Source organism: Saimiri boliviensis, chromosome 4 (genome assembly GCF_048565385.1).
Source record: "Saimiri boliviensis isolate mSaiBol1 chromosome 4, mSaiBol1.pri, whole genome shotgun sequence".
NCBI lineage: Eukaryota > Metazoa > Chordata > Mammalia > Primates > Cebidae > Saimiri > Saimiri boliviensis.
Genome location: NC_133452.1, coordinates 115005947 through 115019113, shown reverse-complemented (window position 1 = coordinate 115019113; position 13167 = coordinate 115005947). Strand labels below are relative to the sequence as shown.

Here is a 13167-nt window from a genome sequence, read left to right as displayed (position 1 = left end):
GAGCCACCTTGCCCGGACTTTTTCTAGAACTCTTATCTCATGGTTTTTAATTTCATGTGTTTTAGCTAACATTTTACTTCATGTGTTTTCTTATCACTTTTTTCATATATTTTTTCTTTTAAATTCTTTCTTTATTGAGATAATTTTACTATAATTTTAAAAGCTCTTTGAATTTTGACATTTGAACACTAATGAGAGGTTACTTTAAGGTTTCTCTGAGATATTTCCTGGAATTATCCTTTAATCTTCTAAGATTAATTCTTCTCTATGTTGATTTTAGCATTTCTCTTTAATGTTATAGTATTTATTTTAATAATTTAGTGTTCCTTGATTAGCCATATATAGGGGAATAAACAAAAACTAGGCATGAGAATGGATAATTGGGGTGTGTGTTTGTGTGTGCATATATGGGAGGTGTTTTTGAGTGGACAATTGGAGAACCAGCCATTAGGAAGGAGAAGATTTACCTGCTGTAATGAGGAGGGCAGGTCAACAACACCTGTCTGTTTCAGATTTGTTGGAAAGTGGTCATTCTATATATGGAAAATAAACTTCAGAAAAAATACAAATAGTCATCTGTTGGAATTATATTTCTCACTTCTCTCCTGCCATAGTATCTGCCATCTAACCTAGGTCTTCCTGTGGGTTCTGCAGAGAAGATCAGGTTAGTTCTTGGTTATGCCCCTCCTCCAACTGCGTTTTAGCTACAGCTTCCACGATTTTGTTTCACTTACCACCCTTTTCCATGCACTTAGCAGCTTCTAGAAATTCGTTAGCATCTCCTTTCCTTGAGGTTCCTCTTTTGCTATGACATTTATGGTTTTGTTATCTAAATGAATCTCACTGTCTTATTTCAAATTTGAAACATTTGTGAGAGTATAGTACTTGAGGGCATTATTAAGTCAATAGATTGTAAAGTGCAGAATTGATATTGTCATGTTTGGACTACAATTTAGCACCCTTTTTGGGAAGCTACTTTGCAAATTCTAAGGAGAGCCCCAACTGCTATCACACAGTGATTGTAGGAGAGGAACTTTAAATATATTCTAAAATTTTACCAGATAATTTGATTTTTTCCAATGTGTCCTAAAAAAAGATCTTAAATATGAAAAAAAGTTTGATCAACAGAGCTTTTCACTGCAGAGTTCTGTGTTAATGTGAAAGATAGTTTTATATATATATATATATATATATATATATAAACTGTACTTTATGTTCTGGGGTACATGTGCAGATCATGCAGGATTGTTGCATAGGTGTACACATGGCAATGTGGTTTGCTGCCTCTATCCCCCCATCACCTACATCTTGCATTTCTCCTATGTTATCCTTCCTCAACCTCCCCGCCACTCCTGCTGTCCCTCCATTGGCCCCCACAAACAGACCCCAGTGTGTGATGCTCCCCTGCCTGTGTCCATGTGTTCTCATTGTTCTTCACCTGCCTAGGAGTGAGAACATGTGGTGTTTGATTTTCTGTTCTTGTGTCAGTTTGCTGAGAATGATGTTTCCAGATTCATCCATGCCCCTGAAAAGGACACAAACTCATAATTTTTTATGGCTGCATAGTATTCCATGGTGTATATGTGCAACATTTTCCTTGTACATTCTATCATTGATGGGCATTTGGGTTGGTTCTAGGTCTTTGCTATTGTAAACAGTGCCGCTATGAACATACATGTACATGTCTTTATAATGGAACGATTTATAATCCATTGGGTATATACCCAGTAATGAGATTGCTGGGTCAAATGGAATTTCTATTTCTAAGTCCTTGAGGAAGGACCACGATGGTTGAACTAGTTTACACTGCCACCAACAGTGTAAAAGTGTTTCTATTTCTCCACATCCTCTCCAGCATCTGTTGTCTCCAGATTTCTTAATGATCTCCATTTTAACTGGTGTGAGGTGATATCTCAATGTAGTTTTGATTAGAATTTCTCTAATGACCACTGATGATGAGCATTTTTTCATATGTTTGTTGGCCTAGTATACGTCTTCTTTTGAAAAGTGTCTTTCATATCCTTGGCCCATTTTTGGATGGCGTTGTTTGCTTTTTTCAAAAGAAAAAAAAAAGATTTAAAAAAATCTGTTTTAGTTCTTTCTAGATTCTGGTTATTAGCCCTTTGTCAGATGGGTAGATTGCAAAACTCTTTCTCATTCTGTTGGTGGCTGGTTCACTCTAATCATTGTTTCTTTTGCTGTACAGAAGCTGTGGAGTTTAATTAGGTCCCACTTGTCTATTTTGGCTTTTGTTGTCAATGCTTTTGGTGTTTTAGTCATGAAGTTCTTGCCGATGCCTATGTCCTGAATGGTTTTGCCTAGGTTTTCTTCTAAGGTTTTTATAGCGTTAGGTCTTATGTTTAAGTCTTTAATCCATCTGGAGTTAACTTTAGTATAAGGTGTCAGGAAGCGGTCCAGTTTCTGTTTTCTGCACATGGCTAGCCAGTTTTCCCAACACCATTTATTAAACAGGGAATCCTTTCCCCATTCCTTGTTTTTGTCAGGTTTGTCAAAGATCAGATGGTTGAAGATGTGTAGTGTTGCCTCCAAGGTCTCCGTTCTGTTCCACCGGTCTATATGTCTGTTTTGGTACCAGTACCATGCTGTTTTGATTACTGTAGCCTTGTAGTATAGTTTGAAATCAGGTAGCATGATGCCTCCAGTTTTGTTCTTTTTGCTTAGGATTGTCTTGGCTATGCAGGCTCTCTTTTGGTTCCATATGAAGTTTAAGGTGGTTTTTTCCAGTTCTGTGAAGAAGGCCACTGGTAACTTGATGGGGATAGTGTTAAATCTATAAATTACTTTGGGCAGTATGGCCATTTTCATGATATTGATTTTTCTAACCATGAGCATGGAATGTTTCTCCATCTGTTTATGTCCTCTCATATTTCCTTGAGCAGTGGTTTGTAGTACTCCTTGAAGAGGTCCTTTACATCCTTTGTTAGTTGTATTCCTAGGTATTTTATTCTCTTTTTAGTAATTGTGAATGGGAGTTTGCTCATGATTTGGCTCTCTGGTACTCTGTTATTGGGGTATAGAAATGCTTGTGATTTCTGCACATTGATTTTGTATCCTGAGACTTTGCTGAAGTTGCTTATCGGTTTAAGGAGATTTTGGGTTGAGATGATAGGGTCTTCTAAATATACAGTCAGGTCCTCTGCAAATAGAGACAATTTGACTTCCTCTTTTCCTAATTGAATACCCTTTATTTTTTTTCTTCCCTAATTGCTCTGGCTAGAATTTCCAATACTTTATTGAATAGGAACGGAGAGAGAGGGCATCCTTGTCTGGTGCTGGATTTCAAATGTAATGCTTCCACTTTTTGCCTATTCAGTATGATATTGGCTGTAAGTTTGTCATAAATAGCTTTTATTATTTTGAGATACGTTCCTTTGACTAGTTTCTTGAGAGTTTTTAGCATAAAGGGCTGTGGAATTCTGTTGAAGAACTTCTCTGCATCTATTGAGATAATCATGTGGTTTTTGTCTTTGGTTCTCTTTATGTGGTGGAGTACGTTTATAGACTTGTGTATGTTGAACTAGCCTTGCATCCCTGGAATGAAGCCTACTTGATTGTGATGGATAAGCTTTTTGATGTGCTGTTGCAATTGGTTTGCCAGTATTTTACTGAATATTTTTGTACCTATGTTCATCATGGATATTGGCCTGAAGTTTTCTTTGTTTGTTGAATCTCTGCTGGGTTTTTGTATCAGGATGATGTTGGTCTCATAAAATGATTTGGGGAGGATTCCTTGTTTTTGTATTGTTTGGAATAGTTTCAGAAGGAATGGTACCAACTCCTCTTTGTACATCTGTTAGAATTCACCTGTGAACCCATCTGGACCTGGACTTCTTTTGGTTGGTAGGCTATTAATTGCTGCCTCAACTTCAGCCCTTGTATTGCTCTATTCAAGGTTTCAACTTCTTCCTGGTTTAGGCTTGGGAGGGTGCAAGTGTCCAGGAATTTATCCATTTCTTCCAGGTTTACTCTGATTATAGTTTGTATTTTTGTGGAATTGGTGGTGATATCCCCTTTATTGTTTTTTATTGCATCTATTTGATTCTTCTTTAATCTGGCTAGTGGTCTGTCTATTTTGTTGATCTTTTCAAAAACCCATCTCCTGGACTTACTGATTTTTTGAAGGGTTTTTTATGTCTCTATCTCCTTCAGTTCTGCTCTGATCTTAGTTATTTCTTGTCTTCTGCTAGGTTTTGAGTTCTCTTGATCTTGCTCCTCTAGCTCTTTCAATTTTGACAATAGAGTGTTGATTTTAGATCTTTCCTCACTTCTCATGTGGGCGTTTATTGCTATATATTTTCCTCTAGACACTGCTTTAAATGTGTCCCAGAGATTCTGGTATGTTGTGTCTTCATTCTCCCTGGTTTCAAAGAACATCTTTATTTCTGCTTCATTTCATTGTTTATCCAGTCGACATTCAGGAGCCAGTAGTTCAGTTTCCATGAAATTGTACAGTTCTGAGTTAGTTTATTAATTCTGAGTTCTAATTTGATTGCACTGTGGTCTGGAGACTGTTTGTTATGATTTCCATTCTTTTGCATTGGCAGAGGAGTGATTTACTTCCAATTATGTGTTCTATTTTAGAGTAGGTGCAATGCAGTGCTGAGAAGAATGTCTATTCTGTGGATTTGGGGTGAAGCATTCTGTAGATGTCTATTAGGTAGGTCCACTTTGTCCAGATCTGAGTTCAAGTCCTGGATATCTTTGTTAATTTTCTGTCTCATTGATCAGTCTTATATCGACAATGGAGTGTTAAAGTCTCCCACTATTTTTGTGTGGGAGTCTTAAGTCTCTTTGTAGGTTAAGAACTTGCTTTATCTACCTGGGTACTCCTATGTTGAGTGGGTATATATTTAGAATCCTTAGCTCTTTTTGATGCATTGATCCTTTTACCATTATGTAATGCCCTTCTGTGTCTATTTTGATCTTTTTTAGTTTAAAGTCCATTTTATCAGAGCCTAGGATTGCAACTCCTGCTTTTTTTTTGCTCTTCATTTGCTTGATAAATCTTCCTCCATTTCTTTATTTTGAGCCTATGTGTGTCCTCGCATGTGAGATGGGTTTCCTGGATACAGCACACCAATGGGTCTTGACTTTTTATCCAATTTGCCAGTCTTTTGTCTTTTGATTGGGGCATTTAGCCCATTTACATTTAAGTTTAATATTGTTATGTGTGAATTTGATCCTGCCATTTTGATGGTAGCTGGATGTTTTGCCCATTAGTTGATGCATTTTTTTCATTGTGCTGATGGTCTTTACAATTTGGTACATGTTTGGTGTGGCTGGTACTGGTTGTTCCTTTCCTTGTTTAGTGCTTCTTTCAGGAGCTCTTGTAAGGCAGTCCTAGTGGTGATGAAATCTCTCAGCAATTGCTTGTCCATAAAGGATTTTCTTTCTCCTTCATTTGTGAAACTAAGTTTGGCTGAATATGAAATTCTAGGTTGAAAGGTCTTTTCTTTAAGGATGTTGAATATTAGCCCCCACTCTCTTCTGGCTTGTAGGGTTTCTGCCGAGAGATCCACTGTGAATCTGATGGGCTTGCCTTTGTGGGTAACCTGACCTTTCTCTCTAGGTGCACTTAGCAAATTTTCCTTCATTTCAACCCTGGTGAATCTTACAATTATATGCTTTGGGGTTGCTATTTTTGAGGAGGCTCCTTGTGGTGTTCTCTGTATTTCCTGGACTTGAATTCTCTCCATCACATTTAGGTACACCTATCAAATGTAGATTAGGTCTTTTCGCATAATCCCATATTTCTTGGAGGTTTTGTTCATTTCTTTTCACTCTTTTTTCTCTATTCTTGCCTTCTTGTTTTATTTCATTGAGTTGATCTTCAATCTCTGATACCCTTTCTTCTGCTTGATCGATTCGGCTCTTGAAACTTGTGTGTGCTTTGCAAAGTTCTCGTGCTGTGTTTTTCAGCTCCATCAATCATTATATTCTTCTCTAAGCTATTTATTCTCTAAGCTATTTAGCATTTCATCTAACCTTTTTTCTGGGTTCTTAGTTTCTTTGCATTGGGTTAGCACATGTGCTTTTAGCTCTTAGAAGTTTGTTATTACCCACCTTCTGAAGCCTGTTTCTGTCAATTCATCAGATTCATTCTCCATCCATCTTTGATACCTAGCTGGTGAGGAGTTGTGATCCTTTGGAGAAGGAGAGACATTCTGGTTTTTTGTGTTTTCATTCTTTTTGCATTGGTTTCTTCCCATCTTAATGGCTTTATCTACCTGTGGTCTTTGTAGTTGGTGACTTTTGGATGGGGTCTTCAAGTGGACATCCTTTTTGTTGATGATGAAGTTATTTCTTTCTGTTTCTTAGTTTTCCTTCTAACAGTCAGGCCCCTCTGCTGCAGGACTGCTGGAGGTCCATTCCAGACCCTGCTTGCCTGGGGATCAACCATGGGGGCTGAAGAACACTAAGAGTTGCTGCCAGTTTCTTCTTCTGTTATCTTTGTCACAGAAGGGTACCTGCCAGATGTCAGCCTGATCTCTCCTTTATAAGGTATCTCTTTGGACATACAGGGATCTGGGAGCTTCTTGAGGAAACAGTCTGCCCCTTCTAGGAGCTTAAGTGCTGTGCTGGGAGCTCTGTTGCTCCATGCACAGATTCTGGGAAGGTACTTTTAAGTCTACTGCAATGGAACTCATAACTGCCTTTTCTCCCAGGTGCTCTGTTCTAGGAAGGTCAGCTTTATTTATAAGTTCCTATTGTGCTGCTGTCTTTTTTCATAGATGCCCTGCCCCACAGGGAATAGTCTAGTCACAATCTGCCAGCAGAGGCGTTGCTGAGCTGCCTCTGCCCAGCTGCTGTGTGAACAACCTCTGTAGTGGTGGTTGCCCTTGTGCACACTGAGCTGGACCATCCTGGGTCCAGCTGTGCTTACTAGGAAACTCTCAATCCAGAATGTTTCAGATTGCTTGTTTTGTGGGGATGGTACCCGCTGAGCCAGATCGCCTGGCTCCCTATCTCTGCCCCTTCCCTTTCAGTTGAATGAGTGGCTCTGTCTCCCAGGCATTCCAGGCACCAGTTGAAATGGCCACCAAGATTTGTGTGAGTTTCTGTGCACCAACCTGGCACCAGCTGAAACTGCTGTGCTGAAAACTTGTGGTGCTTTTCGGCCTGGGAATCTCTTGGTCTGTGGGCAGTGAAAATTTGTTTGGAAATGCAGTGTGCACTCACCCTCTGCATTGTTTTTGCTGGGAACTGCACTCCAGAGCTGTTCCTATTCGGCCAACATGGATCCTCCTCCGATTATAAGCAGTTTAAAGGCTAGGTTATATTCCATCTCTATAGAATATTTTGTAGATATTAAAATGCTTTAGAAACATTTGTAATCACATAGAAATACTTGTGCTATAATATTAAATATATAAATAGGATACAGACTCACAGTGAATATCAGTTATTTTAAATTTTTATAGAAAATTGTATTAAGAGGCTAATAGTAAGACAGTGGAATTAGGAGTGATTTAATCATTAAAAAGAAACATTCTATATCATTTTTGTCTTTCACAAAACCACATAACTTATTTTATAAAATTCCAAAGAGAAATAAATTTATGAAAGAGCAATAACAATAAAAGACTAAGAGAGACATGCCCATATACATGCACCCATTCTTACCCAAATACACACTCACACTACAAGAACCAAAGAGGACTCATTCTCATTTATTCTAACATCTACTGTTTTCTACCCTCTCATCTACTTTTGTCAACAAACTTAATATATTACCTTGATAATTTTGTCTCCAGTTTCTGCTGGAGTGAGTGCTTACTGAATAAAGAAAATGAGTAAAAGTATTCAGAAAATGCAGTAACTATAACTAACATTGACTATCTTCTTTTTCATGCTTTTCAAAATGGTAGTATAATAATTTTTGAAACATCCTATATTTAATGAAAATCGATCTTAAAATTTATCTGTAAATATATCAAATGAAAATTGAATCAAAATCTTCTGTCTTTTTTAAAACCATGTTTATATTTATTCTTTCTAATACTAAATACCTCAGATGGATTCTTACAAGCAAGAAATTTGTGTTAATATAAGAATTCTAGGCCAGACGCAGTGGCTAATGCCTGTAATCCCAACACTTTGGGAGACCAAAGTGGGTGGATCAGCTGAGGTCAGGAGTTTGAGACCAGCCTGGCCAACGTGGTGAAACCCTGTCTCTACTAAAAATATAAAAATTAGCTGGGCGTGGTAGTGGGCACCTGTAATCAGCTACTGGGGAGGCAGCAGAATTGCTTGAACCTGGGAGGCGGAGGTTGCAGTGAGCGGAGATCATGTCATTGCACTCCAGCCTGGGCAAAAAGAGTGAAACTCCATCTCAAAAAAAAAAAAAAAAAAAAAAAAAAAGAATTCTGCACCTCATCATGCATCACCTTAGTAATATCAAGAATAAATCTAGGGCATATTTCTTTTGTTCTGTGTGTCTGGCTCTGCAAATTTTCATGTGAAGGCAAGTGTAAAATATTTCTTCCATTTGAATACCTTTTTAGCTTTTCTGCCAAACATGCAGTTTTATCTCTGGAATTTTTTGTATATGTATAGTAGAAAGTGTTGCAATTTTTATTTCTCTGGGTAAAAAATTCCTGTGGGTTTTATAAAATAGTTTATTGTACTGCTTACGGATTAAGAGGAAAAGACAATTAAAAATGCAGTTACAGCAAAAGGTCAGAATACAATTTTCAATCCTTCATATTTTTCTGATATGTGGCATGGTGTTTCAAAAGTCATGTAACATCACAATATTTGAATCGAGTTTGTATGTGATTGGTTAACATCTGTGAATTGTTAAAAGATAAATTATTGCACAGGCCTACTTTAGTTTAGATTAATTTGGAACACATCCCAGGGTATGTAATCAGGGTATAATTCTGCATAGTGCAATTTCTAAAAGGTGTGTTTGTGTGCTTTAAATAAATAGCATTTTTTAATAGGCGAAGTTACATTTTTAAAAAATTACTTGTTTAACAAAATTTACTTTTTAAAAATTAAAGATTACTTTTAAAAAATCTGTTACAAAGTTACTTTTAAAAAAAAAATTGGTTAAAAATGTCTCCCCACTGCACTCTTGTATTATCTGTAGCTTCAGACAAATATAATACTGAATACTGACTTCAAAAAATGTGTTGTCGATGTCTGCAGTATTTGGCATGAACTGTGGAAATGTTAGACAATATTGTATTGTAATCTTATATATTTCTTTATAACTCATGAGCAATTCATTTTTCATTTGTAAAATTTGTGGTACAATTAATTTATAGAACTGAAAATAGAGACTGGGAGGTGATAGTTTAATAAAAATAAATATTTTAACATTTTATGATTAATTTTACTTTCAGTTTGGAGGATGGATTGTCTACACTGATAGTTAATTTAAAAATATAAATTTAAAAATGTGGTGTACAAGGAAATAAGTCAGGAAAAGTTTGGAATTATACAATATTTTACTAAATGTTAAAAATAGAAAAAATTAATGAAGCATCACAGACTTAAATGAATATACAGTATTTTAAGAATATTATTTAAAATGCCTATGCTCTTTTTACATAGTCATTAATTTTAACTTTTCAAATAAGTTGGAAATGAAATTAAATTGTACAATTCAACTTATTTAATAATAAGCTGTGTTTCTTTTAATTGATCTGATAGCAATTCTGCACCTATTCAAAATTTGGAACATGCTCAAATCTGGCAGTTATCATTGACCCATTTTTGTAACATTTAAAAATGTGAAGCAATCAAAATAAAATTGTGATAACCATTTCTAGAAAATATTCAGATGTAAAATGAAGAGTGTCCTTTACCCTTCTATCAGTATTATTTTGCTCCTTCATGCTTCTTTATTTAGCTTTATTCAATTTTAGAAACTGTAAATTTGTGTATTTTCTGAATGATTTTATAAAAGCTGGCTATTTATCCTAAGTATACCTTGATATTTCTGTAGAACCTATTTTATTTTATATTATTTATTATTTATTTTGAGATGGAGTCTCACTCTTATCGCCTAGGTTGGAGTGCAGTGGTGGGATCTTGACTCACTGTAACCTCCACTGCCTGGGTTCAAGTGATTCTTTTGCCTCGGCCTCCAAAGTAGCTGGGATTACAGGTGTTTGCCACCACACCCAGCTGATTTTTGTATTTTTAGTAGAGACAGAATTTCACCATGTTGGGCCTGCTGGTCTCGAACTCCTGACCTCAGGTAATCTTGCCTCAGCCTCCCAGAGTGCTGGAATTACAGGTGTCAGCCACCGAACGTGGCTGAAAAGAACCTACTTTAAATGATGAGCAGTAAGTTGTTTATTAGTCTAAGAAAAACAAGCTGAATGTCAGGTACTGCACCTGAAAAAACCTGCTTTAAATGATGAGTAGTAAGTTGCTTATTATTAGTCTAAATACAAATTTAATGTCTTCTTAGTTGATGTAAAATAGTCAAAATTTCATACCAATCTTCTTGAATTACATGATTTCAGACTCGATTATCATTGTCTTGTCAGCTAAAGAGACAACAAAAAACAAAAACAACCTCCTTGACACACATATGTCCCCTGTTCCCACTCAGGATTCTCGGAAGAAGAGACTCAGTGTCACTGACTCTTAAAGTGAAGGTCCTGGCCCTGGAGTATCACGCCTTTTAATGTTATCCTTGATATGTCCATGTTCAAATAATCTGGACTTCTGAGGGACCATCTTAGTAATACATTTGGTAAAATATAGCCTAATTTGGCTAGCACTTAAATTGAAGTCACTTTGCATAAACTCCTTATTTTGATATAGGCTTATGCAATAAATTGTTCATCTTGTTTGACATCTTAGTAAATGAAAATTCCATAATATTGATTATAATTGTGTAGATGTTATACCTAACTGCTTTTTTGAACCTAGTCCACTTCATTTTATGACCAGGAAAGTCTAAATAAATCAATTAACCTTCATGAATTTAAAATTTTTTTACAGCAAGAATTCTCTTCAGTCGTAGTTTTTCCTGTATTACAATTTGAGTTTTCTTGCCTGGAAAGCAGTTCTTAATTCATCTGCAGTATTTTCCTGTTAAAAAATGTATTACTTTTTTTTCTGTCTTATTCTTATTTTAGCTTCATTTTATTCTATGGCTATAGTTACAGTTTTTCCCCATTTATCTGAATATTTTCAGTAGTTCATTTTCTTCATTTGACCTACTAAACAATACTTCTTTTACTATTTCCTAGTGCTTCTCAATTAATGTATCTAAGATTTATTCATCCTGATGCAATATTTTTGAGTACTTATTGATTGGTCAGAGCCAGTATTTGTGAAAAGGAAGCCTAGAGTTTGGTAACTAGCTTTTCCTTTGGAGGCTGTTTCTAAAGTACAAACCAACAAACACAAAACACCGGAAATGCCTTTGGAGGAAAGCAACTGAAGCAGCGATGTAAAGTCACAGCACAAAAAAACAGAGGTACTGAGGATATTTGAAAAGAAGGCTCATGGAGCTGTTTGCACCTATCTTTGCCCTCTGACAGCTAGTCATTGCTGCTGTTATTATTTTTTATTATGATAATCCTCATTACTACATTCGTTTTAAAGGTCATTAAATGGAGAACAGATATATAGGTTTAAGTGGTGCTACATCTTATAATTAATCATCAGTGGATATGTTGCTAAATGATGGTTCCCAAATAGCTCTCCTTGGGGAACATTACATTGGAGTGGTCACATATGAATAAACTCAGACTCAGACTCAGACTCAGATTTATTACTTTAGTAAATATATGCATGGAAAATTATATTTTATAGCATAAAATAAGCTTAAGGTTTATTACTGAGAAACTAGAGAAAATATAAAGAGTGACATTTTTTGTGTGCTTACCTTTTTATTTTTCTTTCATATGAATATTTTTAATATTAATATTGCCTTTAATTGTGGATGAGACAGCCTTCTTTTAAATACTTTCAAGTACTGAGGTTTATGTATATATATATATGTTGATTCTGTAGTTCCTGGTAACATTTTTCTAATAACTAGCCTGCTTAGAACATTTCTACTAACACTCCAGAGTCAATCATACAAAATATGACAGATATATGGTAAAAGGAAACTCACAATCAACACATTAGAAATGCTGAGAAACTCGTACTCTGGCTTCCCAGAGGCACTCTAGTTTCAGACAAGTTCCTGTCTAGGCATTCATATATTTGTGACTTGTAGGAATACCATTTTCACAAGAAATTTGCAAGGATAAATATGAAGATAAATACTGTTCTTTTTTTCTTAAAGACATTTTAATATACTGAAAAGTTACTTCCAAGAGGGCATAAAAATTTATATTGTTCTTTCCTCTTCAAATAGGTTATGTGGGTATGCAATTTGTGTCGAAAGCAACAAGAAATCTTAACCAAATCTGGGGCATGGTTCTTTGGAAGTGGCCCTCAGCAGACAAGCCAGGATGGAACCCTGAGTGATACAGCTACAGGTACTGGCACTGAGGTACCAAGAGAAAAGAAAGCACGACTCCAAGAGCGATCACGATCTCAGACACCCCTGAGCACAGCAGCTGCCTCCTCCCAGGACAGTGCTCCTCCCAGCGCACCACCAGACAGGAGCAAAGGGGCTGAGCCCTCGCAGCAAGCCTTGGGGCCTGAACAGAAGCAGGCTTCATCCAGGTCTAGAAGTGAACCTCCTAGAGAGAGGTAATAGTTCTTTCACCCTGTAAGCAAAAGGCAAGGTTTTGCTAGGAGAACAAACCCATTTTCAAAACTTTAACTTCTACTAAAAGGAATATGTGGAAGTAGTACTTCTCAGGCCACACATGGAAAAACATCAGGCCTGAGTGGTGTTGTCTATCTCTAGAATGTATTCCTTAGGAGATCATTGTTGAAAAGCTTTTCTTTCTTGTCATGCACAGATATAAACATGAACTAAGTCACCCAGCTTAGGTACCGACTTCCAAGGGTGAACTCAGAAAAGCTCTTAGATCATGTTTCACTTAAAACTAGCCCTTTAATTAAAAGTGTGCTCTGAGAGGATATAATGGGGGAATCTGACCTATTAGAAGGTATATGTGGACACATCAGAGAAGCCTTCTTTAAGGAAATTTCTTTTATGCTGAGCTCCAAAGAGTGACTTTGGGATTAACCAGAAGGTTAGGATGGGTGCTC

General features: G+C 36.4%; 1 protein-coding gene across 27 annotated transcripts in view; it reads left to right on the top strand.

Annotated features, from left to right (window-relative positions):
* RIMS1 (regulating synaptic membrane exocytosis 1) overlaps nt 1-13167 on the top strand; it is a 521656-nt gene that overhangs the window by 270072 nt on the left and 238417 nt on the right. For all 27 annotated transcript variants that reach the window (XM_074398079.1, XM_074398078.1, XM_074398076.1 and 24 more), the window contains one exon: nt 12359-12699. In XM_074398079.1, coding sequence (XP_074254180.1) covers nt 12359-12699 — 341 coding nt within the window. The remainder of the gene's footprint in view (nt 1-12358; nt 12700-13167) is intronic.